The following is a 26,767-nucleotide window of genomic DNA, read 5'->3' on the forward strand; positions in this document are numbered from 1 at the left end:
TACGCTAGCGGGAGAGGAAATTAAGGCGGCACTTGGAGCGACGGACCCTGGACGAGAGGCAGACGATTCACGACCAGGAGGGCAGAGGCAGGAGGGAAAGTCGAGGAAGCAGAGAAGCGGTCGCAAGGAAAGTAAGAAGCGATCAACTCCACGGCATTGCCGATTTCAGTCTGCGGGGCAACTAAAAGACGGACTAAAAAACAGGGACCTAGAAGGCAGCAGCAGAAGAGGAGATAGTCAGCCGGAGAAGCGACCAGGCCGAGCAGAAACTAAGGAAAGACAGGCTAGTCACTAACCAGTTGGGGGGAAGTGGTTTGGTTTTAGTTCGGTGGGCAGGTCCGGGGAAGGTGAAGAACCCACGAGAAAGACCTGACCCGGATCTCTTCTTCTTCTTCTTCTTCTTCTTCTCTCACCACGGTCGGGTCAGACCATCAAACAGTGAACACGGATGGCAGTTAATAGCAGACCCTCACGCATTGCTGTTGATGAATAGCAGACGAGGGGAGAAGGAGGGGGAGGGGGGGAAATGAGCACAGCCTAACGAGGCAAAAGGAATAATAAAAAGAAGGATGGATGGGGATGCAGAATTGCAGGGGAAAAAGGCGGGGAAGCAGCAGACGGAGGACCACCAAGTCGGGGCTCTCTCCGGATCGTCAGGTCAATGCCATCGTTGCCCATCATGCAATCCCACGCGGACTGACCTGACACGGTGGACGGTTCTCCTACATGCATTTATGAGCCATGCTGTCCTTGGGCCAATGACAAAGCTGATCGGATAGATGGAGAGGAGGGGGTAAGAGAGAGAGAGAGAAAGCAGGCAAGCAACCGGCAGTCGTTGGCTCTCCGCACTCCTCAATCAACCCGACTAAAAAACTCTCTCCAGACTTTCGGCCCATGCAGGGTTCGCTCCCAATGAAGGCAATTACTTAATTCTACGCCCTGCACGTCAGCTTATCTCCGACCCTCGTGCGGGTCACGTCCAATGGGAGGTTTTACGTTGCTCACAAGGTCATTCACTTTCACTTCTGTGCATTAGTATACTTCATATATACAATGTGGTCAATAAATTCCATCCCGACTATATACACCAGTTCCCATTTTTTATGCCAACACAATGATATCAAACAACCTGAAAACAACACTGTACACGTTCATTCATGCATCCCAATCCCATGCAGTATAACCATGCTAGAAACAACCAGAATCAGGTATTAAAAAAAAGAAGTGAGGGAGATCCCAACCGGGTGAACGTATTGTAGAACCCCCGAAAAATGTGAGATCACCAGAAGGTCAATAAAATGTACAAGAGGCGACGACATCCGGAGAAGGATCAGGTCAGGACACGGTCCTACCGAGACCAAGCTCCATGCCAGAGCACCATAAGCAGAGACAGCCGTGGCCCGCGCGAACTGACCCCGGCCTAGGCAAATGCGCCCGAGCGTTCCAGGGCGTTCCCGCCTTAACAGAAGAAGTACTTGCTGTCGCGGATCCGCGTCACGTCCCATGTACCCTTGGTCGGGACGGCACGGAACCGCAACGGTAGCCAAACATGCACATACGATTTTTTGGCCTGCTTGCGCTTGCTCGGTGCCGACTCTTCCGTAGGCAGCTCCTCGTGGGGATCCGCCTTCGCTCCGAGGACATTGTCGAAGCCCTGGAACAGGGTCTCGATGGCCGGATCGGTAGGGTCAGCCTCCATACCGGAGATCTTGCGCTCCGCAGCGGCCAGGTCTTCCGGCACGTGGCCGACCGCTGTCTCTCCCAGAGAACTGGCGATCGCCAGATCCTCGTCGCTTCCGAATTGCTCGAAAATGCTGGCCGGGGTCACCATGGCACATCCCTGAGCCTGGAGCTCCGGGTCCTCCGCCTGCAAGAGCTTCTGTCGCTTGTGTTCCTCCAGCAGCTCCTGAACCTTGAGGGCCTTCTGAGAAGCCTTCGATCCCTTCCGCAGGGCCTTAATCTTCTGTCCCAGGACACTGCTGGCGTCCACCTTGGCAAGGAAGAGATTCTTGCTGTACCGGACCTCGAACTCTGCAGCCAACCTCTTGACCACATCGTCCGAGTGCATACGCACGAACGCCTCACGAAGCAGCTGGTTCATCGAGTCGATGTCACAGGCGTGAGTCCAGAAAGAATCGTGAACGGCGGAGAACTGGAGCCCGGCGCGGTGGCATGCGATCGCAGACAGCATCATGTGGGTGGCATCGAGAGAGTGGATGAAGTTGGGGGGGAAGGCTTGCAGCTGCTTACGCTTAGAGACCACATCGCCCGAGCTGCCATCAACAATGCTCAAATCCTGGAGTGTAGTGTAGATACGGCGAGCCTTGCGAACCCGGTAGGGCTGGACAACAGGCAAGCCAAGGGGAGTAGTCCAAATCACGGTAGACCGGAACTTCTTCGTAGGATCCTCCATCTGCTTCGCTTCCTCGGGGTTCATAGCCTCCTTGGCAATTTGCTCAATCTGTTCCGGAGACAGCGACTGCGTGATACGACTGGCGCAGTCACCCAGCCAGTACTGGATATCGTGGGCACCGTTGAACATGGTGCCCAACGCCTCGAAGACCTTCCGTGCAATGTAGATGGCTCCCTGGTGTTTCTGATCCTGGGAGAGTTCAGGGTAGTGATCGATAAGTTGCTTGCGAACCTGCTTCATGGCTCCCATGAAGGTCACACCGTATACGTTAGTCATGACGGTTTGCTTCACCACCTTTCTGGTAATCTTGCCGTCCAAGTATTTGGCCACGCTGTGGCCCTGCGCAGCTTCCCGAGCAACGGCTTCCTTAACGAATTCGGCGACACCAGTATACACATCGGACGGGCGATCAGACGGTTCAAGGTTGACTTGCTGAGCGCCGATCTTGTCACCACCCAGTGCTGCATAGTGCTGCAATCCGTTACACGAACCATCCTGGTGGACGGGCAGGCGAGATGCGAATTGAGTGGGATCCGGGTGCTGGAGCGCGTTCCTCAACTCACAGCAGGCAGCCAAACATTGCCACGGATCATCGGCTTTCAGCCACCAACGCCTGCCATGAAGACCGTTGTTGGCAGAGTCAAGCACATCGTCCAAATGATCCATGGTGAACTTCTCACGTTCAGAGAGACTTGCCTTGTCGAATCCAGACAGGTTAGCAATCTGAACCTTCAGCCACCTCAGTCCACTCTCTCCAAGCGGCTTGGCTTGGCTGAAGAGCAGCAGACCTCTCGCATTGTCTGCACCCATCTGGTTGAGATAAGGCGGGAGAGGATAGGCACGTCCACGGAAGTCCAAGTTGTGAGGCAGATAGAAGGTCTCATTCCTGTACGCGCGGGCCACCTCCATCTGGAAGTTCTGGAAACAACGCTGGGAGTGGAAACCGGCTCTGCGGTTTTCAATCTCACGCATATCATTGTCCCATTTCTTTTCGGCTTCGTAGCCCTCCTCCGGGGATGGTTTAGGAGGATGAGGCAATTCGGGCTCCAGCGGGGCGAGATCGGCGACGGGTTCTCCAGAGTTCCAAGCTTCAAGCATAACCTTGAAAACATCTTCGTTGATGACCCACCCGGTGTTACCGAGAATATCCAGTCCCTGGCGGATTTGCTCAAGTCCATTGTTCTCCAGTGCTGCCTTGACATAAGCGGGCTGCAATGTCTCACCGGGAGTCGTACGAATCAAGTTGCTCTTGTAAACGTGGTATCCACCATCGGATACACCCTTCCACGGCCTAGGCTTGCTCAACATGGGCAAATGACGGCCCAAGAGATCAGACGTAGGCTCTTTGGTGACGATCTTGACGATTTCAGGGTGCAAATGGATGAAACCAGCACGTCTACCCCAGTTGATTTGATAAGCATGCTGGAAGGCAGGCTGCATAGAAATCTCAGACTTCTTCGTTTCGGGGTTGTCGATTTTCACAGGGGCCTTGGCGACTTCGAAGAGGAAACTCATCAAGGCAGCTCCAACCTTGGCCTTCACACGAGCTGACCAAGCAACAGCAGGGTCATCCTGCTCCAGGTTTCGGACAATGGTGTGCCACTTTGCCCGACCATCCTTTTGTTTGCGAAGGGAGAGGGTTTGCTTAACCGCCTTGAGTCGTGCGGCATCAGCTGCAGATTCTTTCTTGAGGGTGAGCTCAGCGAGGAATTCATCATGAAGTTCGGAGCCGATTCCAGTAGCGATCGAAGCGAGCTTCAGTCCTGAATCCATGCCTCCCCGTCCAAAAGAAGACAAAACGCTCAGGATGGTGAGCGCGGCCAGCTTGTCCGAGTCAACACAACGCAAGAAGACGCCGTATTCGCAACGCTCCGTATCCTCCAACGTCCGAGGGGGCTTGGCCTCCGATTGTTCCACAAGCTTCAGCTCCGCCTCGATTCTGGACACAAGATCGGTGTGCCATTGGTTGATGATACTGCCCAGACGCTTCTCGCTTCCAGTAGTGTTAAGGCCGGCCTTCTGTCGATCAATGGTCTCTTGCCTCCAGCGGTTGAGGGCCGCCTGGATAGAATTGGCTTCCAGCTGTTTTTGTCTGGACAGGTTGTACATTTCTCGAGCCTCCGCATCTGTGTACTCGCCTTCCGCGGGAGCGGACACCTTCGAAGGACCGTTAAAAAGCGAAAGCGATTCCCTCAAAGAAGAGAGACCGAGACCCTTCTGTTCGACGGCTTTGACTTCCGGCAGATCGGCTGCATCCGCGAGGGGATCTTCGGTAACAGCGTTGCTATCCAAGCTGCCCATTGAGACGCGCTGGATATCGGAGGAACAGATCTATTCGACGTTGCTATCAGCAAAGATGATCAAATGTAAATAGTAGACTCAAACTCACCTCTGATAGCTCACCAACTTCCAGTTCAGAGAGAACAGGAGCAGCCAGAACTTCCTCTTCGAGAGATGCATTCTTCGCGAATTCCCAGTATCTGCGCACTGCTCGATCACGCTTGGTACCGTGGAACATCCGCAGGGCCATCCGAATCATCACTGCATAGGTCGTCGCGTCAGGAACCACGCCAGAGGCCGGCAGATCAACCTCGAAGAACTTCTGCATGGGCAAGACAAGGTTGTGCTGCCTCGTCAAGATCATCTGCGAGACCATGCCCTCGAGGTAGCGGTTGTGAAGGGCCAGGTACTTAGGGGAAGCTGGGGGGTAGCATCCTCTAAGCCGGGAAAGAAGAATAGCAGCACGATCGTAGCGGTGAAGTCTCAGTGAAAGGTCGAAGTTTGCCAGCATTTCTTCTTCATCACCACCAAGACCCTTCACTCTCCGCAACACCTTCGGTTTCGTTTGTAGTGCATCATCCACGATGACCAAAGAGGAGGGATCGAATTCATGGGCGAGGGGAGAAAAAAACGAGGACAGGTGGTGATCGAAGTACTGCTCGGGGTTATACGCAGGCGATTCGAAAGATCCATACGACCCTTGGTCAATGGCAGACTGGTCGGCGGCAGTGGCGAGGCTTCGACTCGACTGGAAGGATGGCCGGCGAGGACGTTCCTGGGGAGCATTTGCAACTGTGTTTGTGAGAGCGGAGGGCCGACTCGATTGGGAATGAAGTCTCAGTGTTGCAGGCGAAGGCAACACCGAGCGCCCCTTTGCAAGGCGCAGACGAGTGAAGGCATTTTTCTGAAGAGCAACACGGGACAACATGATACACGAACACCGCTAGACGCGATGATGGACAATTAGAGGTATATCGCTGATTATTTGCAATTATAAAGAAGGGAGATGATTAGATGCAGAACACAACAGGGCGTCTAAAAAACTATAGTAGAGAAAAGGAAATTGGAAATAGATGCAGGATGGATGCAAATGACCCAGATAAAAACCTATCAGATGGTGAACATCTATCCAATCTGACAAGCCGTCCTGCAGCCCTTCAACGACCGAGGAAGGGAACAAAAGAGGGAAAGGAAAGGGAGGATGGGGAGGAGGAGAGAGAAGAGAAAAAGGCGTGAAGGCGAGAACTGCGAAACGGATCTCCAGTCGAGACGGAGACTTCGGCGGACGGAAGTGAAAATTGGTCCACCGCCCCGATTGGGCGATAAGACACGTGAGTGGCACGTGATGTTCTGGAAGATCGTCTGTGTTTTCCCACGCGCTCATTGGCTGGAGGCTTCGTCTGTGTTTTCTTCCATTGATTTCGTCCAGCAGCGATGATCTCAATGGCAAATGGAACAGGCCCACTAAAGCAATGCGTAGAAACTGAGCTGTTCAGGAGCTGCATGCTTCACCATATTCTCCATCGCCAGAGAAAATATGGTTGTCCGACTCCCTTAAAGTCTATTCTCCACCATGCAAACTTAGCCGTGAGGTACTGCCTACAGCTTGTCTACTATGTATACGCCTTTCAATGAGAGCCAGCTTATGTGCAAGTCATTCAGCATTCGTAATTTTGCATATCATATTACCCCCAGCCAATGCAGCTAATCACCCTTCCGTTATCCCCTCAGCAGACTGCTGTTCCTCCCGCTGCTTCATGCGGTTTTGTTTCATAGCCCAGCCCGTCATCTCCGGTCGCGCAGGATCAATCCGCGGCGCACTCATCGTATCCAGATAACTTTCACTATCGATCGCCGACTGCAGCTGCGGCAGACTATCCACGTCCTGGTGCATCATGTAGTTCTCGTACAATTGCCACGACTCCTCAGTCTGCCAGACAAAACACACCCACATTAGCAAGCATTCCCTTAAACCCAAGGAATCAACATCAACCAGTATAACACTCACCTCAGCATCCACCCACTCATAATCCTTCCACTTCTCATCCTGCATCTTCTTCAAAAGATCCAGATTGCCCGCAACCTGCGCCGCCTCACCATCCTCCGCGGCCTTGATCTTAACATCAATAGCCCTAGCCTCGCTCTCACCGGGACGATCCTCCTCGCCCTCCTTCCTCGCCTTCCCCTTACCCTTCGTAGGCATCTCATCCAAAGCATCAAGGTGATGAAGCTGCGGATGTAACTGCACAACAGCCGAAACAGGCGAAAGATGCAACTTGTCTATCCCAAAAAAAACCCCATTAGCCCATACCTCCCCAACTGAAAAAAAAAAAAAGGGATCAACTTACCCCCCCTAAAAGCCGCCAACATATAAACCGGATCGCCATCCTCAGGACTCTTAATCCTCCCACCCAGCGTCTGCACCCTCATCAACGACGCCGTCTCATTCTTCGCATCCGCCGCATCCTCCATCTTCACCTTCGCCGACGCACCACCACCACCAGCACCCCCAGAACTAAACCCACCCGCCATACCAAACGCGCCGCCTTCGCGCGCACTCTTGCTCTTCTTCAATGCATCGCCGTAGCGCAATCCCTTGCTGACATCGTAATTCACGCGTGTATTAATGGGCACGTCGACTTCCACCAGCCCCGTCTTGGGCTTCAGGCGGAAGGAAGTGGGTTTTTGGCCGTGGCGGTCGTCGTAGGCGGAGCCCGTGGGTCGGTCGAGGTATTGTAGGACGTAGCGCGAGATTTCTGAGTCAGTGAGGCAGATGTCGTAGGAGGCGATGACGGGGTCGTCGGTGGGGTCCATGGTGGGTAGGTAGGTTGGGTGGGTGGGCGTTGTTGGGGTGGGTGATTATAAGGACGTGGTCATGGATTGAGGGGTCGTGGGAGACTGATTAGAGGGATTTGGGGGTATAATAAGTGGGAGGAGAGCTTGCAATGGCTGCGTGCTTTGCGGGGTGTTCGGGTTTTTTGTGCAACTTTTTCTTTGCTTTATCGGAGGCGGAGGAGGTTTGATAAGCTGCCCGCTTGCAGAATCTATGTGTTTCACACCGCCTTCTTGTTTGAGGGGTAGATCTATAAGGGAAGAAGCAGACTACAATCGTGTCTAAGAGTAAAGGATCTAGTAGTTTACTGATTGCCAGCTAGTGGCTGTTTCAAGAGTAACAATCGGAAAGTGTACATTTTACAATCACAGCTATGAATGCAGATGCGACAATAATTTGGTCATCAACAGTATGTACAGAACAGCTGTATCGTCGTAAAACTCATAAAACTTCTTGATGTATAACAGTATCACATGAATGCCGACTATCCAGAGGCATTATTTTTGGGATATCTCCATCGTCTACTCCTCATCCTCGTCATCTTCAGCAACCTGTATAATCTGTCAGTAATGCGTCAAATGTAATTGTTTAAAAAGGGTCAACATACTCCTTCGTGGAAGTTCTGTCCGTCGGTGGTCGCCTTGATGACACCAGCACGGATACACCAATCTCCGAATCTCTCGGGAGTCTCGCCATCAGTGTTACGCTCCTGGGAGTAACGCTTGAGAAGACCCTTCATGATATCGAGGATCTCATCCTCCTTGATCGAAGAGCGGTAGAGCTTGTTCAGACGCTGGCCGTGGTAGCCACCACCGAGGTACATGTTGTACGCACCGTAGGCCTTACCAACGAAAGCAACTTCAGCAAGCCAGGGTCTGGCACAGCCGTTGGGGCAACCAGTCATACGCATGACAATGCTGTCGCTGGCCAAACCGACCTCCTCAAGAGTGGACTCCAGCTTGCCGATAAGGACCGGGAGGTAACGCTCGGACTCAGCCATGGCAAGACCACAGGTGGGGAAGGCAACACAAGCAGACGAAGAGAGACGCAAACCGCTGAAGGAGGTGTTGTCGAGCTTGTACTGAGCCATCAGCTCCTTGATGGCAGGAAGGTCTGCATCCTCAATGTTGGACAGGATCAAGTGCTGGTTACCGGTGAGACGGAACTCGCCCTTGTCGAGCTTGGCAAGCTCACGCAGACCAGTGCGCATCTTGAAGTCAGCGGTGTCCTCAATACGTCCGTTCTCGATGAAGAACGTGAAGTGGTTGAGACCCTTCTCGTCCTTCAGCCAGCCGAAGGTATCAACGTTCGAAACGAACTTGAAGGGACGGGGCTCGGCAAAGCGCAGGCCCTCGGGAAGAAGAGCCTCGACCTTCTCCTTGTAGGCATCCACGCCCATGTCGTCGATGGTGTACTTTAGACGAGCGTGCTTGCGGTTCTTGCGGTCACCGTGGTCACGCTGGACGAGCATGATCTTCTCACAGACAATGTGAGCCTGGTCAGCAGGGACGTAACCGAACATGCGTCCCGTCTGGGGGTAGGTCTTCTTGTTGTTGTGAGTAGCACCCATACCACCACCGGCAGTGATGTTGAAACCTTCCAGGTGTCCATCGGCGCCCTTGATGGCGATCAGACCAATATCGTGTGCGTAGACATCGGTATCGTTGTGGGGAGGGATGGCAATGGTGATCTTGAATTTACGGGGAAGGTAAGTGGGACCGTAAAGCGGCTCATGGTCAACAACAGCGTCGCCCGCAACCTGGACCTTCTTGTCGTCCTCATCCTTCAACCAGATCTCATGATACGCAGTAGTCGCGGGAAGCAAGTGATCACTGATCTTCTGGGCGACGGCGTGCGTCTCGCGGTGGAAGTAAGAAAGCTCAGGGAGGGAACTGCACATGACGTTACGGTTGACATCACCGCAAGCAGCAATGGTGGTCATCAGCGACTTGTTGATAGCGCGCATTGCGCCGCGGAGCTTGCGCTTGATAACACCGTGGAACTGGAAGGTCTGTCTGGTAGTCAACTTCATGGTCTCGTTACCATGAGAGCTACTGATGGCATCCATCTGTAGCCACTGGAGGGGAGTGGCCACACCACCGGGCAGTCGACAACGGATCATGAAGCTGTAAGCAGGCTCAAGACCCTGGGCCTTGCGCTCGTCACGGACATCACGGTCATCCTGCATGTAAGTACCGTGGAACTTGGTGAGCTGCTGGTCACTGGCGGAGATAGCACCAGTAGTTTCATCCAGCAGTCCCTCGGCGATGGTACCACGCAGGTAGTTGGACTGGATCTTGATATCCTCGTTGGTCAACGGCGCAGGCTCCTCCGGCAGACCCTCGACCTTGTCAACACCTAGAGCCTGCCAGAGGCGAGGCTCCCACTCGGAGTAGCCAGTCTGGAAGGCATCGGGATCTTGGTCATCACCGAGACCAATGTCGGTCAGCTTGCGTCCACCAAGGAAGGCAATACGAGCATCAAGGTCCTTAGCGGGCTTGTTGTAGTAGATTCTGTCTTCCTTGCGCGGCCAGTAGTGGCTGTCACCAAGACCGAAAACGGAGTAGTTGATGGAAGACAGATCCAAGTCACCGGTGTTCTTCACAAACTCCCACAGGCCACGGCCATTCTGGGGGAATTCACCCTGACCGGCAGTACTGGAGATGAAGACCACGTTTTCTTCAGTGGCGAGGTCATCAAGGGGATAGTCATCCATGGCCATGACCATGGTCTTCAAGCCTCTGGCACGACCGCGGTTGCCGAGGCGCTTCGCCAGAGTCGCGGCATTGCCGTTGTCGGAGGCGAAGAGAATGGTCAGAGGAGCACCGAAGAGACCCTCAAGGAGCTTCTCATAAGAGTCCTTAGCCTGGCGCTTCTGAAGAGAGCGGACCTCAGTTCCGTACGACTCAGAAAGCACAGCTGAGTACTTGGGGTGACGGTTCATGAGCTGGGTAAGCTGGTTGTCCCTGCGAAGGAACTCTTCAAGCTCGCGCCTGATCCGGTCCGAGTCCAGAGAGAACTTAGGTTCATCGTTCTCATCGTTTCCGGGGTTCCAGCGGTACAGCGGCCAGTAACCAAGGTCAATAGCCTTCTTGGTCTCCTGGAGTACAGTCAAGGCAGAGTCATTCTCCTGGTTGTAGGGGAGGTAGGCAACAACAACGGAGGGACCCTTGAACTGCTCGGCCTCGGCCATAGCTTGAAGAACCTGGGTGTACGAGCCGTAGACGGCGACGGAAGCAACATAGGCGTTGCCAAAGTTCATGGCATAAAGACCAATGTCCTTCTTTCTGCGAGTGGGGTCCGCGGCGGTGCGTTCGGAGTAGGGCTGCGAATCAATGACGAGCATGTTGACGTTGGCTCCGGAGGCAAGGACGTGATGAACACCGGAGTTGCCGAGATCATAAGCCCAGGCGTCAGAGCCGATGAGCCACAGGGACTCATCGTAGAAGAGCTTCTTGGACTGCAGGAGCTGTCTGGCAAGCTGAGAACCGTCGTTGGAGAGGCGGGCAATGACATCGGGTGCCAGCTTGTTGGCCTTGGAGGCATCTGCAACACTGAGGGCCCAGTTGGAGAGCCATGTCCGGGGGATATCAGTGGCGAAGCTGGTGGACTTGGAGGCCTCCTCGACTTCGCGGATAAAGCGCTGGCGGTGTTCCAGCCTGGCGGTCAGCGCACCAAATCCGTACTCAGGGCTGGCAGCAATGGTGGAGGAGATTCCGGCGTGCTTCGAGCCCAGCTGGTTGGCGATGTGCAGGCGTTCACCGAAGAGCTGGTTGAGAATCTTAAGGTAGGCGTTCTCAACGTGGGGCTGCTCGAGAGAAGTCTCAATGGACGGGACCTTGGAAGTTCCGATCTCAAGGTTCTGAATGGGGGAGGGGGAGCTCAGGTTCTGCACAATGCCACGAAGAGCCTGGACGGCAGTGGAGGGCTCAACGTATCCCAGTCTGTATCCCACAACTTTGGGAGCGGCCCGACCAGCAGCCGGGGAGAGACTGGAAAGAAGATCCATGAACGCCGGTCCCCACTTCGTAGTCTTGCGGACCTGCTCCAGCACGGCGATCTTCTCAATCGAGCTAGGAATAGATTCAACAATCTGGCCTCCAACCCAGGGGCGGTACAACCGCGCAGTGATCAAGCCAACATTTCCAAGCTCACTGGAAGCCTCCTCCTTGCCCAGAACGTCGACAAACACGCCAGTCGAGCCGAAGACGAAGATGGCCGACTTGGCATCGGAGGGACCAGTGTACTCAATCGCGCGGTAGTTGCGTCCGGTGGTCTCAGACAACACATTCCATATTTGAGAGGTCCATTCGAAAATGTCTGTAGCACTGACGGGCCGAGTGGCCGAGGCGTCGATGGTGGTGGCAGCGGAGCTAGTCGCACGGCTATCGACACTGCTGTCCCTCTGAGAAGAGCCGACAGACGAAGTGTCAACACTGACATTGGAAGGAGTCTGAGTGGTCTGAGCAGGGGTGGAAGAACCCTCGACCTGGCTGGTGGCGGTGTCCACATCCTCAGTCACTGTAGCGACCCGTCCGGAGTCAGTGTACAGCGTCTGGGCACCCAGACCAGAGGTATGTGTCACAGAGCTTCCGCCCAAGTTGAGGACAGACCGAAGGACCTCAACGTCTTCCTCAGCAATGGCGTCATCGCGAGCGGAGTTGGCAGGGTCGAAGAAGTGGATGACACCCTTGCCGGACTTGCGGGACAACGCATGAGCGGTGATAGCGATATCCTGGGCCTCCTGGAGCGTCTCAGAGTGCAGGAAAGTGAACCCGCATTGCCTGATAGAGCTGATCACGGAGTAATCTGGGAAGGGGTAGGGCTCCAGAGCGACATGGATGACGACAGGGGTGTTCGCCAGGCGGTAGAGGTGAGGGATAGAGGAGAGCAAGGTGGAGGAGGTGGTCACGACAGACACAGTGTTTCCAGTCTGCAGAGGGTGGAAAGCGGAGAGGAGGGGGTCTTCGTTATAGCGAACAGCCACAACCTGTGCAGAGTGTTAGATCTGCCTTCATATAGTCCTTATGAACAGTGTGACTCACGTCAGTGACACCGCGGGGCAGAATGCTACGAGCATTGCTGGCCTTCAGGGTCTTGAGAGTCTTGGAGAACCAGGAATCGGCCTGCAATGACGGCTGAACGGAGAGAACGACATCGCTGGCCAAGTAAGCGACTCTCGCCACTGGAAGCATCGGAAGAATGGTTAGCACTCAGATCGGACCATGAATGATTCCTTTGAATGATAGAGTTCCAATCACACAAAGAGAGGAACCAGAGGAACAGCATACCTGCTTCACCCGCAGTCGAAACGGATGCCATATTGACAATTGCTAGCTGCGCAGCGTAAAGCGCAGGAAGTGGGATGGCAGAGAGAATTGGATATCACCGCATACGGTGACTCCCCACTCAATTCGAGATCAATAAATGAGGATAATGGGGTAGAAGAAAGAGGAGGAAAAAGAAGAGGAGAAGTGGAATGACTCCAGGTAAAGACAGGGGAAATTTTAGCTTCACACTCAGCCCGTCTTTCCCTAATTTTTCTACAAAACTCCGTGCAGCGACGAGCAATGGTTCTGCTCCTCATAGACTTTTGGGGCCCTTCTCCGCCATCGGGGTTGGATTAGCCCGACGCTGATTGGATTGCGATCACGACATCGATGCAAACAGCCGCTGAACGGTCTTGCAAACATCCCCGATCAGGTCAAGTGCGGGGGCCTCGTGACTGGTCCTCGAGCACGTCACCCCGTTGATGCCTCGTACATCAGGCAGTTATCGGCTTTTGCTCTGAATGCCGGCGGATTTCAAAGCACGAACTACTTACTAGTACAACTACTAGTAACTACAACAACATCAGAATGATTCACACAGACTTGAGTTAACCTCATTGTATTGAATTTGCTCTCATAAAATCTATTTTTTTATACTATAAAGAACATTACAGTTACTAGTATAAACATTGGTGCCTTTATCTACTAGTAATGCCTAAATTTTCATGCCGATATTACCCTGCTCATAGTGGTCGGATATATATTCAGAATTCATGAACCCATACACCGGTTTTATTGACAACCACTAGTAAGATATTATATTATAACTTTTCAATGTACTCCGGGCGTTCTACTAGTAGATTAGTGTACTACCATGCAATTACATCGGGATTTCTCGCGGGCTTTGCTGGGCTTCGCTCCAGACATGCAACTGACATCATCCTTTCTCGGGCGAGACAGCATCGGAGATAACTCGGATCAGACACTAGATGTATAGTAGATAATTATACAGCACGACACCATCCGATCTTATGAAAACCAAGCCACAATTTATTGCCAGTGACAGCTGACGAATCAAGATTGGCGAGGGGTATCTATTTCTTGCACATAAAATAATATGACGCTGTTCTCGGGCGCCCAAGTATGATGGGGGAAGAAATATATGCAAATCCCTAGCATGATGCGACAAAAATGTACCCTGAAAACAAGATAACGCCTCGAACGAACCATCCCTATGTCGATACAAATATACAGGTCCGAGACGCCAAGTCCATGTCGGCCGTGACGACAAACCTCCTCAAAAGCCAATATATGTTCATCCTTCCAGCTATGATGCCGCCTGGTAGCCCGCGCCTTTCGCGCGCGCGACTATTTGGGATGGATGTCGTTTCAATATCACACCATCGCTGCACAAGCCAGGACCGAAGAAGCGCGGTACCGTCCTCCCTTATTCCTCTATGTCTCCCATTGTCCCGATTCATAAACAGTGTATGTAGATCATTTCGGCATATATAATAACAGGTTTGAAAGGAAAACCACGCAACGTGGGTGGACACAAAGGGGGAGGCTATGGAGTTGTGAGCCCTCCATAGTAGAGTGTGGCATCGTCATCAAGAACCAAGCTCTCGCTCTGTCATTCTGTGCGATACGGCAGACGGTGACTGATCATGTCCGCCGGGATGCGCCCTTGAGCCCCTTGGTAGTTTTGAAATGTATTACCGGATCAGAGACCGAGGATCTTCAATTGAAGTTCCAATGCAAGACGATCGCAGAATTACCTGCTCTCGGTCCAACCGTTCATCTTGACGTTCATTCCTGGGACCTGTTCATGGATCGGTTGTTGTAAGGCTACAGCCTGAAAAGCGGACTGAGAGGGTTGGGGAGGTCCGGTTCCCGAGCGACGTCTTCTCTCCCGCTCGAGAGGGCCAGGAAGTTCGGTGTCTTCCGCACGAGCGCGGAAACGGCGGCCAAGGGTGGCCATCCAGTTTCCGCCTTCTTCATCCTCGCCGAGCCAGTAGTTGCGACCGATGCTGATCATGATGCGCCCGAGCTTTCCTTGCCAACCTTGGCCATCAGGGCTATACGGGGAGAAAGGCTCCCGGTCAATGTCCGCAATACTGGCGACGCTTGCGATGGAGGTATTACGGCTGTGGGTTGGGAGCTGGGTGTGGCGAGGGACGGCGACGTAGAGACGGAGGGCCTGACGAGCAAAAGCGAGCATGACGAAAACGAAGTAGATGCGAATAACCCAGAGGCAGCAAATGACAAAGATGCTTTGGAAGCTTTCGGGCTGTGCCACAGCGTTTCCGAGAGCATCCGGTCTCCTAGCGTAGTGATCGGTCTCTGTTTTGGTGGTGTCGTACTTGGGGCTAGTGAAGCCAGCGGTCTGGGCGATGGTCTCACCACCCGGTCCCGAGGCGCTGCCGTTGTCGTAATGCTGAGACACGACTAGGAACCAGGTCACACCGAAAGCTGCAGTATAAGCGGCATTGATCAGGCTGTCGAAGACATAGAGCCAAGCGAGCGCGAGGCATTGTAGTGGCGTTTGTTTCCGGATGTGCGGGAAAAGTAAAGCTGTGAGGCCGAGCGCGAGGAGGGAGTAAATGTACATGGACAGCTGCACCGGAGAGAGGTGGTAACCGGTCAACAGGGCGAGCAAGCCATAGAGTCCGCTAATTTTGTTGAGGAGTAAGGAGAGAGTGATCAAGGAAGCTCCGGTTTGAAGGCTCATAACATAGAGGAAGGTCTGTGTGAAGGTCACCGGAAAGCCGGGATGCGATGGTTAGCCTCATTACAGCGCGCGACCGGGCAACGGGGTCCAAACAGGGTCTGGGTTCCCATCCTAATTTTTTCATTTAAACGCCGGGGGTTGTGTAATTTTAAAACATACCTCTGGCCGCGGGATGCGGAAGAGACGGGTTGATAAACCCATGATTGATATCGCCGAGGAGAGATATCAGAGTTAAGGGAATGTTATGTAGGAGAGGGGGGGAGATATGAGGGTTGTTGGTGGTGGTGGTGGAAGGTGGAAGGAAGGGAGCGACAGAAAGAGGAAAAGGAATGGAAGGGCTGGCGGGAAGAGCGAGATTGAAAGGACTAAAGAGGACGCAGCAGGGCGTGTTTAAGTGACGCTGGCGCCCAATTGCGGGTTTCACAGGGGCACGATTTTCCGGGCGATCCGCCCGCCGATCGATGCCCTTTTCTTGCTTGTGTTGCTTGCAACAGACCCTGTGGTCACCGCCAATGCGCTGCCCCATGACGTTGTTTGTTGGCTGTAACAACAACAGCACCAGAAAGCTACATACATCCTACCCCTGTTATACTGACTATATTATAATGCTGCGATCGAACCGTATTGACATCCGAATCAAACAATTCTGTGTTCGATGGTGGCCCTAGTTCTACACTACCTCTTTCGCCCCCCCCGTCTGGATGGATCCCCTGCCGACTAGGAGGTACTAGACTGTGCATGTCGTACGTACATACTCTGCTTGACCTATGCTTGCCAAGACATAATACGAGTACGAGCAATGCTACTGCCTGTTGGCCTGCTTACTATCGAACCCACCATTATGCATGAATTCCTCTCTCAGGGGCTGATCTTGAAAGGGGTTTCCCCATTATGTTGTTGATTTTTCTCCGACAAGACTAGTCAGATCGCCGGGATGAGCGGTTGACACGATAACCTAATCGACACTTACCCCCCCCGTTGATCATACGACGAAGAACCACAGCACTTGGTAGAGCCACCGATCCCAACAATAGCTTATGCCACCCATGACTTGGCCACTGCAACATGAACGCCATCTGGAGTAGTGGTATTTCTAACAAATCGCAGCAGTAGCATCATCATTATCATCCATGATGCTCCCGGAGCAAGCGACACAGACAAGAAAACAGCACAAAAGTCGGGAAACCGCGGGGAAATGCAATATGATGTCAATGCACAAGCCGAACGCCTGGGTCTCCCGTCAAAAGTCGGAGTTCAAGGTAAGGTTTCAGGAAGCGCAAGAGAAGACGCATTCAACAGAAAAAAGAAAAGCTCAAGCTTGATCTAAACACGCTATTCACCTGGAACATAAAGGGAGAAAAATGTACATCTTAAAAATGAAGAGCATTATGGACAATCTCAAGCCTCATCATTGAGATTCAGGCACAGATAGAGAGGGATCGCAAGTAGTAGGGAGTATGGCCGGGGTAGAACGAATTAGAGAGTACAACATCTAGCAGGCGCATCCGTCGTTGGTCGTGGTCTCTTTCGGGGTGATGTTGACATCGATCACTGTCAAAGCCGTCAGTATTCATTCCGTGTAACTCAAGCCATGGGTGGGGAAAGGGTAACGCACTTTGGTTGTCTCCCCGGTTGGCTTCACCCTCCATGCCGGGTAGGGCTTGCGCAATTCTCCTGAAAAGCTGCTTCACATTGTGACCAACTTTAGCACTGGTCTCAATGAACATCAAGCCGTTCTTCTTGGCCTCCTCCTCGCCCTGCGCCGTCGTGACCTCGCGCTTGTCATTCAAATCGGTCTTGTTGCCCACCAGAACGATGATCACATCGTTACCGCGTTCCCCACGTACATCGTCGATCCATTTGCGTGTGTTCTGGAAGGACTTGGCGTTGGAGATATCGTAGACCACCACCGCGACGCTCGAGTCACGGATGTAGGAAGGAATCAAGGATCGGAAACGCTCTTGACCGGCTGTGTCCCAAAGTTGAAGGCGAACAGTTCTATCTTCCAAGTACATAGTCTAGGATGGGCAATGCGAATCAGCTTCCTGCAGTAGCGCGAGTGTATGGGGAACCATGAGACCGGGTGAGAATGGCTCGGGTGAGGGCCTGCTAATGTAGGGGAAGCAGTCGACTAGGCGTAGTATACCTTTGACAGGAAATCGATTCCAATGGTAGCTTGGTACGTGTTGTCAAACGAGTCGTACATGAACCGTGTGATCAGGGAAGTTTTTCCAACTGTGAGGAAGATGTCAGAGACCGGGTGGCGCCAATGGTTGGAGTATTGTCGCAGAAGATATCCGTACCACTCTGCTCGCCCAAGAAAACCAGCCTGCAATTCGATTAGCCGCACATTCACGAAAGCTGGAAGGTATACTACAGGCGGGACATACTTGAACTTCTTCAAAGGGTTCGAATACGACCCTACCCCGGAGGTGGATGCCATGACTGCAGATGTTCTGATAGTAGGAGTGGTGGCGGAATCAGGGGTAGCGGAGGCACGTCGCAAAGTCAACAAGTGTTAAGGCGGTGGACAACGGTCAGGTGGGAGGAGGGCACTAGGGATACAAGGACATATATTGGGGTGGAAGTATATCTGGGGGAGAGACGAGAGGTGCGAAAAGCGATCGTATATATCGGGGAGCAGAGAGGTTCAGCAAGACGACGACGACGATGACTGGAGGAGAGCTCGACCCATGGATCGGTCCGGGGAACTTGGACAGTATTATGTACTCCGTATTTGTATTAAACTGGGATGATGGACTGACAAGCACACGCCCGCGGATTAATCGGCGGCCCGACCTCCACCTCCCGCTGTACTTGCGGCTTGTTCCAGCTACACGCTTCTGGTCAAGAGCTCCCTACGCTCCTCGTCTGACTCCCTATCTTCTGCTCCTCTCCTCTTCGGGGCCCCCGTCGTTTGTTTTCTTGATATTCTTCAGCACTCAGGTAGTGCCGAAAACCGGGGTTTCATCATGGGTCTCCTCTATCCTTCCGGTGTTGTAATCGTGGCAGCAGCGGTGGTAGGACTGTGTAAGTAAACCATCATTCTGGCGCGGCGGGCTTCATCAAGACACTAATTTCCTTGGTTTCCATTATTAGACTACCTCTTCCGCGGTGAAGGCGAAAAGATTAACGTACGTCACGGACCCCTACGACCACGATGACCAGTGAACACCCGCTAATTCGATCTAGATCGGCTACTTCCTCGAGTCGGTGTCTCCGTATGCCTGGGCGAACTTTGGAATTGCCATGTGCATTGGCTTGTCGGTGGTTGGTGCAGCATGGTATGGCTTTACAATTCCGGCTTGTGTCATTGAGAACGGGATACTGACTGCGCTCCGATCAGGGGTATCTTCTTGACCGGCTCCTCGATCGTTGGTGGAGGTGTCAAAGCACCCAGAATCCGTACCAAGAATTTGATCTCGATTATTTTCTGTGAAGTCGTGGCTATCTATGGTGTCATCATGGCCATCGTTTTCTCCTCCAAGCTCAACCTCGTTGAAGGCGATGAGGCCTTCTCTGGCAGCAACTACTACACCGGATATGCGCTGTTCTGGGGCGGTATCACTGTGGGCGCCTGCAACCTCATTTGCGGTATCTCCGTCGGTATTAACGGAAGTGGTGCGGCCCTGGCCGATGCTGCTGACCCTAGCTTGTTCGTCAGCCCCTTCATTCGATTAGCGGAGTGAACGCTAACAAGTTGCACGATAGGTTCGTCAAGATTCTGGTTATCGAAATCTTCAGCTCCGTTCTCGGTCTCTTCGGATTGATTGTTGGGCTTCTGGTTGGAGGAAAGGCACTCGACTTTGGAGCTGCTTGAAGAATGCTGCTGGTGGAGATGTAGAGGGCCATGATGGGGATGATCTGTACGACCTATATCATTCTTGTCTTCACTTTTCTGTTATTTGTCCTATTTATAGGCCGCATTGGGCGCATGGATTCGATTTGACTGTAGACCGGTTGGCTATGCGTGAATTGCATTGATAGTCTTGTTTTTGTTGCTTTGCCTGATGGGGAAAGAAGAGGAGGAAAGGTGTACAGTAATTGCTAGGAGATATCATAGGAACATTTTACCAAACGAAGATAAATAGCGAGCACAAGTATTTACGTCGTAAGGTATAAGCTGTAGTAGCAGTTTCGTAGTATAGATGCAGCATACTTTATACTGTAAGTAGTAGGCGCTGCGGGTCACCAATCCGGCCAGTCAAGCAGCCTCCGCTCTTATCAACATCCATCTCCGTTCTCCCCGCCGTCCCGGTAGGAGACTCTCCAACAACCCCTCACTTCTCTACAATGGCAGACAACACCCTCAAAGCGGCGATCTTGATCGTCTCAGATACCGCCTCGCAAGATCCCTCTACAGATAGAGTGGGCGACACACTTACTACCGTCATCTCAGCCGAAGGGTCGAATAACTGGGGTCAGCCCGTTATCAAGATCGTCCCCGATAATGTGTTGGAGATTCAACGCTCCATTTGTGACTGGACTGATGGTCCAAACTGGGTCAATCTTGTGGTCGTAAGCGGTGGTACTGGGTTTGCTACGAAGGATATAACGCCTGAGGTCGGTCTTCTACCTGCCCTTGAGCTTCGTATTTCATGGCTAATGCCAGACAGGCCGTATCGCCTCTCATCCATCGTCATGCATCTGGCCTGGTGTGCGTCTACTCCAGCTCTCCTATTTCGGCTTTATGACCGACACTAACTTACTGCACCTAGACACGGCATGATTGCAGCTTCTCTCAAAGTCACCCCTTGTAAGGCTGTCAGCGACAACATTGCAATACTCGAATGCTAACAAACACCACCAGTTGCAATGATGTCTCGCCCTGTTGCAGGCGTCCGAGACAAGACGTTGATAGTCACCGTACCCGGATCTCCCAAAGGAGCCAAGGAGAACCTCGAAGCAATCATCAAGCTCTTGCCGCATGCGTGTAGTCAGGCGGCTGGCGCAAACTCCAGAGCCCTGCACGCAGGCGGGGTCAAGAAGCTGGAAGCCGAGGCAGGGGTGTCTGCGCCATCTCCCTCTGGCAACAAGGCAGACCATCACCATCACCACCATCATCACCATCACGGTGGTCATGATCATAGTCATGGACATGCCGTTCCCCGCGCACATACTTCCCCGTCAGAACGTCCCCAGTCAAACGACCCCAACGCCGGTCCAAACCGTCGATACCGCGAGTCTCCGTACCCAATGCTCTCGGTTGACGAAGCGCTCCAACTGATCAGCCAACACACGCCCGAACCGACAATTATTGAAGCCCCGGTGACAACAGCGCTCGTCGGATCTGTCATTGCCGAAGATGTCTACGCCCGGGAAGCCGTGCCCGCATACCGTGCCAGTATCGTCGACGGCTACGCCGTCATCGCCCCCGAATCACCCGAAGCCGGCCCCAGCACCAAGGGGATCTTCCCCGTTGCATCCATAACCCACGCCAACGAAGGAGGCATCCTATCCCCCCTCGAACCCGGCACCATCGCCCGAATCACCACCGGCGCACCGCTTCCCCCCAACGCCAACGCCGTAGTAATGGTCGAAGACACCGTCCTCGCCTCCTCGACCCCCGACGGCCAAGAAGAAGCAACCGTCGAGATCCTAACCGGCGACATCAAACCCCAAGAAAACGTCCGCGAACCAGGCAGCGACGTAGCTCTGGATTCCTGCATCCTCCGCAAAGGCGACCTGATCACCTCAGTAGGCGGCGAGATCGGCCTTCTGGCGGCAACAGGAACCCAGACCGTGAAAGTCTACAAGAAACCCTGCATCGGAGTCCTCAGCACAGGCGACGAACTCGTCGAACACAACGACCCCCGCAAGCTCCAAGGCGGCCAAATCCGCGACTCGAACCGCCCTTCCCTCCTCTCCTGCCTCACCTCCTGGGGTTTCCCCACCGTCGACCTCGGCATCGCCCGCGACACCCCAGTCGGAGAACTCGAGCAAAGCCTCCGCGACGCCCTCCGAGGCGTCGGCAAAGCCCAATCCAGCGTCGACGTAATCATCACCACCGGCGGCGTCTCAATGGGCGAACTCGACCTCCTCAAACCCACCATCGAGCGTTCCCTCGGCGGAACCATCCACTTCGGCCGCGTCTCCATGAAACCAGGCAAACCTACCACCTTCGCCACGATCCCATTCAAGCCCTCCTCCACTCCATCATCGTCCTCAGGACAACAACAAGAACGCGAAACCAAACTCATCTTCTCCCTCCCCGGTAACCCTGCCTCCGCGCTCGTCACCCTCAACCTCTTCGTACTGCCTTCCCTCCACAAACTCATGGGCATGGAACAGCGCAAGATCACCACCGCTGGGATCTCCCCGCCTCTAGGCCTTCCCCTTGTGTCTGTGGCGCTGGCGCATCCGTTCCCCGTTGATAAGAAACGCACCGAGTATCATCGGGCCATTGTTACGGCGTCGCGCGAGGATGGCCGGCTCTATGCTATGAGTACGGGATTGGAGGGGGTGGGACAGCGTAGCTCCAGAGTGGGTAGTTTGGCGAGTGCTAATGCGCTGTTGGTGCTGAAGCCGGGAACCGGGAAGGTGGAGAAGGGGTCGTTGGTTGAGGCGTTGATGATGGGTGCTGTGGTGCCGGAGAAATGAGGAGGATTAAGTTAACTACAAGGTTTTGCTCATTTAGGATATATAGCATAGCTATAATCAAAATTGCATTACTTCTTCATGATATTATGTAGGCATTACTTCTTCTGAACTATGACCTTGTAGTGTAGACATTCATTATTTGCCCCAAATATGCAAGAATACAAAATTCTATGCCAGAACATAGCAAGACAAGATCCGAAGTTATTGTATCAAATCGCACTCTGGACTCCAAAACAAGGGTATCGCTACCACCAAGAAAAAACAAGTATTAGATCAGTATCTGCACCACAAGATTTCCAGGACCAGTCGCACATGCTAACCAAACATGACTTAGTAGACTTAGACAAGAATGAATAGATAGATGAACAACGCGCATTTCATGCAAAACTTCGTTAGTGCATAGGCCAGACCACCGCATCAGCCTTTATGTATCTTCCACCCCTTCTTCTTCGCCGCCCTCAGCACAGGCAGAGTATATTCTCTGCCCTGTTTGCGAGCGACTTCAATAACGATAAAGCGTACGAAGTCAGTCAGGGTCCAGTAGCTGCTATGCGCGCTGAGCATGTTCAGGTATTGAATGTTCAGGGGCCCGCCGCCGCCAGAGAGGAAATAGTCGATCTGGCCGTTGTCGTTGAGCAGGAACATGCGCTTTTCGGCGATTTCTTCGTGTGTGAAGTCGTGGGTTTCTAGTTCGACGTTGGTGGGGAGTTTGTTGAGGGTTGCTGGACGGGTGGGGACGGTGGTGGTTGAGGGGAGTAGAGCTGGGGGAGTGCTCCAGCGGAATACGCTGCCTACGGATTGCCAGAAGGATGCGGCGGAGGTTGGGATGGAGGCGGGTCGGAGGGATCTGGCGAGGCCGCTGTCAACGGCGGCGTTGACGTGGTAGGCGATTGCTGAGGTGTGTGTTAGTATGAGGTAGGTTGGAAGGGAGGGATGTAAGATGCTTACGATCGGTGGTGTGCATGATGTTGTATAGGTTGTCGACGGCTAGACAGCCGTATGTGTCTGCTTCACCTGCCACGCCTCGGAGCCGGTCGTCGCCTTCACAACCGGGTTTGTCTCGACCTCGTCGAGGTAGTAAGTTCGCTGCGTGAGTGATTAGCCCGAGGATGACATAGAAGGTGGACGAGAGTTTGAAATTACCTTTGTTGAGAAGGAGGAAAAAACCGGCCGGACTGCCACATATAAATAGGTTCTTCGTATCAAATTCAAAAATGTCGCCATGAACTTCGGTTTTTGAAAAGTTGAAGGACGGGATCTTCGTTGGCTGATGAGTGAGAATGTCCAAGGCCATGGCGCTCCCCAGGGAATGTGCTAGCAGATGTACCCGCCCGTTCTGCTGGAATCCTGGGTTGTTCTCACACCAAAGTCGAAAGATGCGGTTAGCTTCTTTGACTACTGCACGTATCATCTTAGGCTTGTGGTGAGACAGATAGTACGGGATGTCCAGCATGACATCGCTGATCAATGACCTGACAGCCGGTATCGTCTGCGGCGTGATATCGTCTAGGGAATAGTGGTTCGCAGCAGGATCTTCCCCAGCTGGAGACTCCAGGTTAGCTTCATCTAATGACAAGGTAGAGCGCCAATTGACAGGAAGGGCCATAATGCCTCCATGGCCTGGGCGCACATGCGGCCAGACGGGCTCGCTGTTTAATTCCACGTTGATCTGCCTTCGAAAGGCATTGATAGCATGGGTAAAATGGAAACTCTCCATCCGTTCCGACAGTTTCTGGCCAATACCGTGTATGACTAGCACCAAGTCTGTGGGAGCAGGCCGCAATTCTTCTATCGCACATGCATAGCAAATAGGCTCGATGGATGTCGTCGACATTGCTCGAGATTGGGTGCTTCGCAGGTAGTTCCTCACGTCTACTGGGCTGGGTTTGCTTGGGTGTAGTCGGTCCCATAATCGTCTACTGAAGCCACGAATCACAGGAATACCAATCTGCCTCCCTTTACGGATCGCACTGAGCGGCTTGCGTCCCCTTGACACAGATGGAAGAAGGCTGGGCCGGAGAATCTGTGCGTTTCTCGCGTCAGCGTAGATGACGCTAGAATTCAAGAACGGCTTGACAGTGTCGGACTGCGCGGATGTACTACCCGCAGCTCGGTTGAGGTCTAACGGCATTATTTCAGGACTTTTGCGCTTGTCTTCGTTCGACAGACGAGCGGTGGAGCTTCGAAGTTCAGAACCTGGCGCAGCCACAGCTGTAGGTGGTCTAGTTGTATTCTCTTTCGGCCAGAGCTTGTGTACGATCTTCAATTCGGCATCGGCACCATTCTCAACGCAGCTATTAAGTTCATCTTGCCATGTTTCGGTCCATGGTTTCAGGTAGTTGTAGCCATCTTCCAATCTATTGGCGAGTTCGGTCTCCACAGGGAGCATAGTGTTTTTGTAGAACCACGTCGCACGAAATACGCTCGAAATATCATGTAGGGGGCTCCAATAGATCGGTTTCATCTGTCCGGGTTTAGCCTCTTGCTATCATGATCACATGTGTTGATAAGAAATTGGACTTACCTTGAGACTTGGTAATTCGACCAGATGAAGCCGAGATGCACCTACGGGGACTTTGTGCCGCGGCTCCTCAACCGGGTCTGCTTCTCCCGTTTCACCATCATCCTCGTCGGGAGAGGTCTGTCGAATCGTCGTCCGTAATCCCGAAGGTTTCGGTGCAGACTGAGTGGGTGGATCGATCAAAGAATCCTGGTTCCCATCTTTCGACGATATAGATTCCACAGACCGGCCTAATGGGCTGTGTCTGGGAGAGACTGGAGCTCTGGCAAAAGGGGAACCACTGATGCTCACATCGCGCGAAGGATAGCTTCGCGGACTGGTGCTTTCTGCGCCATCAGCTCCTGTATCGTCACTTATTAGTACTTCATTAGCCTTGGTTTCTACCGATCCGGACTTGTCGTTGAAAGGCGGCTCCAGTTTGCGCCGTACACCTGTGCCGGCTGTAGGACCACCATCTAAGCTACTGCCAAGTGTGCGTGCCCTTTCTCGAGACCCTTTGTTGTTTACGCCTGCCTTACTTGCTTCGATTCTGGACCGTATTTGAGAGGTGGGAGGTAATTGGTCATCCAAGGAGCGTGAAGGGGCGCCAGCAGAGCTATTCCGGCTCGCAGCCAAGCTTGTGTCATGTAGTCCCTTTTGTTTTAATTTCCCCGGATCCACAGAAAATCCCCGGCCTGGTACATCGATGCCCGAATTCCTAGTTGACGAAGTACCACTTTGAGATTTGGATTTCCCATCGAGCTCTTTCCTTATGGTCTGCTGCAATTGTTTCCAAGAATCTTCCAGGGCCGCATTATCCCTGACTGAGAATGGCTGGAGCGGAGCCCACTCATTCCCCGAACCTTGACCGCTAGTTGGAGGGGGGAGAGCAGCCAACGGATCATCGATTGCAAGGGTGGAGGTGTAAAAGAACTGCGGTCGAACGCTGGGTGGTTTATCGGAAGAAAGCCAGGCAGAGAGATCGGGGTCGTCTTCCGCGAGTAAACAGGATGGGCCGTAGGTATGGATAGGGCCGGTCGTCATCGTGACGGCGAGTAGCAGGAACAGGACTATCGCAAAAGAGAGCTGTGTAAATAAACCAAGCCTGTGCAAAGTGACCAAGGGCTAACCAGCATGACAGTGAGTCCGAGTCGGGAGCAAATATAGGTAAAAGCGCTGTTCTGTTGTTGGGGATGTCCAGCGCGCGCTGGATTGTAGGTCAGCAAGGGAGGCCAGGTATCAGCGAGAGCTTCGAAAAAGCCCGATACCCACTTTGGGGATAAGATTCATAATCAAAAGAGATGCAGTAAAAAAGACCTGCGATAGTCCAGAAGCCAGCCAGGCAGCTGGAGATGGATCGGAGGTAGAAAAAGTGGTAGCAGCAGAAAAGGTGAATCCAGGTGAATCTGCAGAGAACCCCATGACGTCGGCCCACGTGAAAGCCGGCCAGAGCGATCGCCGATCTCGATTGGTAGCCCCAAACAACTCTTTTACTACTAGTAATATTTCAACCATTACTCACACAGCACCAGCCACGAAGGATCATCCCTCTTTGCTTCTATGGGAATATTACTGGTTCTGCAGGTCGCTCGATTTGCTCAAGTAAAACCGGTGAGTGTGTCGCACCAAGCGGGCCCAGAGACGAAGTTTACGGAGTTATCGCGGCTAACTGTCAGAGTACTAGTAGTACTATCTTATCTCTCTCCTACTATGGAGTAGACCGCAAAATTAAGCCATACGGATGCTGAAGGGATACTATTAGGAGCATGCTAAGCTATGCAAGGAAGACCACTCGACACGTAGCTAATTAGGGGTTGCCAACAAATACACAGCGCCCTCTACATTCCCGTAAACAGGGCCCGACATATTAAGCCTGAAACATATTCGATGTTTGCACCAGACACGATGGTTGAGCTGTGCGGGTTGTTGTCAATCGCACCAAGCAGACTACTCATACCGGGTCCCTGTTATAGTTGATCATCCTCAAGAACTTTGGCGGACCTTCTCGGAAGTTTATGAGCCGTTGCGCGGATGATCTGGCATGGTGGAGTGTGATCTTCAGTTGTGTCAAGCGGGCGCCTGGACCCTCGTAAGTGGGTTCGAATGATTGGTGATTTATTGCCCGGGAGAGTTTTAGGCA

At 53.0% G+C, this 26,767-nt stretch overlaps 9 protein-coding genes across 9 annotated transcripts; 3 read left to right on the plus strand and 6 right to left on the minus strand.

The window, feature by feature from the left end:
• Positions 1-1,025: 1,025 nt before the first annotated feature.
• BO79DRAFT_248352 (DNA-directed RNA polymerase) lies at positions 1,026-5,915 on the minus strand. Its single transcript, XM_025685710.1, has 2 exons — positions 4,803-5,915; positions 1,026-4,744 (listed from the first exon to the last, which is right to left on the minus strand). Exons 1-2 carry the CDS (start codon positions 5,619-5,621, stop codon positions 1,460-1,462), a joined length of 4,104 nt encoding a protein of 1,367 aa, XP_025534952.1. The 5' UTR covers positions 5,622-5,915; the 3' UTR covers positions 1,026-1,459.
• A 462-nt stretch (positions 5,916-6,377) lies between these two features.
• On the minus strand, positions 6,378-7,507 carry BO79DRAFT_203342 (uncharacterized protein; the record flags this gene model as incomplete). Its single annotated transcript, XM_025681714.1, has 3 exons — positions 6,378-6,623; positions 6,702-6,973; positions 7,042-7,507. The coding sequence occupies 3 exons, from the start codon at positions 7,505-7,507 to the stop codon at positions 6,402-6,404; spliced, it is 960 nt and encodes a 319-aa protein (XP_025534953.1). The 3' UTR covers positions 6,378-6,401.
• Positions 7,508-7,911: 404 nt separating this feature from the next.
• Positions 7,912-13,053, minus strand: BO79DRAFT_203344 (sulfite reductase (NADPH) subunit beta). The gene is made up of 4 exons (XM_025681715.1): positions 12,818-13,053; positions 12,572-12,711; positions 8,134-12,516; positions 7,912-8,077 (listed from the first exon to the last, which is right to left on the minus strand). The coding sequence occupies exons 1-4, from the start codon at positions 12,846-12,848 to the stop codon at positions 8,048-8,050; spliced, it is 4,584 nt and encodes a 1,527-aa protein (XP_025534954.1). The 5' UTR covers positions 12,849-13,053; the 3' UTR covers positions 7,912-8,047.
• BO79DRAFT_105085 (uncharacterized protein) lies at positions 12,905-13,352 on the plus strand (the record flags this gene model as incomplete). The annotated part of the gene is made up of 2 exons (XM_025677893.1): positions 12,905-12,967; positions 13,116-13,352. Coding segments are annotated over 2 exons (300 nt in total), but the record flags the coding sequence as incomplete, so codon positions are not given.
• Positions 13,353-14,570: 1,218 nt separating this feature from the next.
• Positions 14,571-16,053, minus strand: BO79DRAFT_232651 (inositol phosphorylceramide synthase regulatory subunit KEI1; the record flags this gene model as incomplete). The annotated part of the gene is made up of 4 exons (XM_025684245.1): positions 14,571-15,522; positions 15,592-15,625; positions 15,687-15,993; positions 16,024-16,053. 4 exons carry the CDS (start codon positions 16,051-16,053, stop codon positions 14,571-14,573), a joined length of 1,323 nt encoding a protein of 440 aa, XP_025534956.1.
• A 758-nt stretch (positions 16,054-16,811) lies between these two features.
• BO79DRAFT_59708 (Rab family GTPase YPT6) lies at positions 16,812-18,245 on the minus strand. Its single transcript, XM_025689471.1, has 5 exons — positions 17,918-18,245; positions 17,831-17,856; positions 17,674-17,762; positions 17,143-17,545; positions 16,812-17,078 (listed from the first exon to the last, which is right to left on the minus strand). The coding sequence occupies exons 1-5, from the start codon at positions 17,968-17,970 to the stop codon at positions 17,020-17,022; spliced, it is 630 nt and encodes a 209-aa protein (XP_025534957.1). The 5' UTR covers positions 17,971-18,245; the 3' UTR covers positions 16,812-17,019.
• Positions 18,246-18,385: 140 nt separating this feature from the next.
• On the plus strand, positions 18,386-19,622 carry BO79DRAFT_203353 (H(+)-transporting V0 sector ATPase subunit c''). Its single transcript, XM_025681716.1, has 5 exons — positions 18,386-18,557; positions 18,627-18,661; positions 18,720-18,811; positions 18,874-19,182; positions 19,239-19,622. The coding sequence occupies exons 1-5, from the start codon at positions 18,500-18,502 to the stop codon at positions 19,345-19,347; spliced, it is 603 nt and encodes a 200-aa protein (XP_025534958.1). The 5' UTR covers positions 18,386-18,499; the 3' UTR covers positions 19,348-19,622.
• A 186-nt stretch (positions 19,623-19,808) lies between these two features.
• Positions 19,809-22,153, plus strand: BO79DRAFT_203357 (bifunctional molybdopterin adenylyltransferase MobB/molybdopterin molybdotransferase MoeA family protein). The gene is made up of 4 exons (XM_025681717.1): positions 19,809-20,090; positions 20,144-20,184; positions 20,246-20,283; positions 20,338-22,153. The coding sequence occupies exons 1-4, from the start codon at positions 19,821-19,823 to the stop codon at positions 22,125-22,127; spliced, it is 2,139 nt and encodes a 712-aa protein (XP_025534959.1). The 5' UTR covers positions 19,809-19,820; the 3' UTR covers positions 22,128-22,153.
• Positions 22,154-22,270: 117 nt separating this feature from the next.
• BO79DRAFT_211516 (DDHD family phospholipase) lies at positions 22,271-25,865 on the minus strand. Its single transcript, XM_025683030.1, has 4 exons — positions 24,652-25,865; positions 23,271-24,591; positions 23,076-23,213; positions 22,271-23,020 (listed from the first exon to the last, which is right to left on the minus strand). The coding sequence occupies exons 1-4, from the start codon at positions 25,669-25,671 to the stop codon at positions 22,545-22,547; spliced, it is 2,955 nt and encodes a 984-aa protein (XP_025534960.1). The 5' UTR covers positions 25,672-25,865; the 3' UTR covers positions 22,271-22,544.
• Positions 25,866-26,767: the final 902 nt, after the last annotated feature.

This window comes from Aspergillus costaricaensis (genome assembly GCF_003184835.1).
Source record: "Aspergillus costaricaensis CBS 115574 unplaced genomic scaffold BO79scaffold_44, whole genome shotgun sequence".
In the NCBI taxonomy this organism is placed as follows: domain Eukaryota; kingdom Fungi; phylum Ascomycota; class Eurotiomycetes; order Eurotiales; family Aspergillaceae; genus Aspergillus; species Aspergillus costaricensis.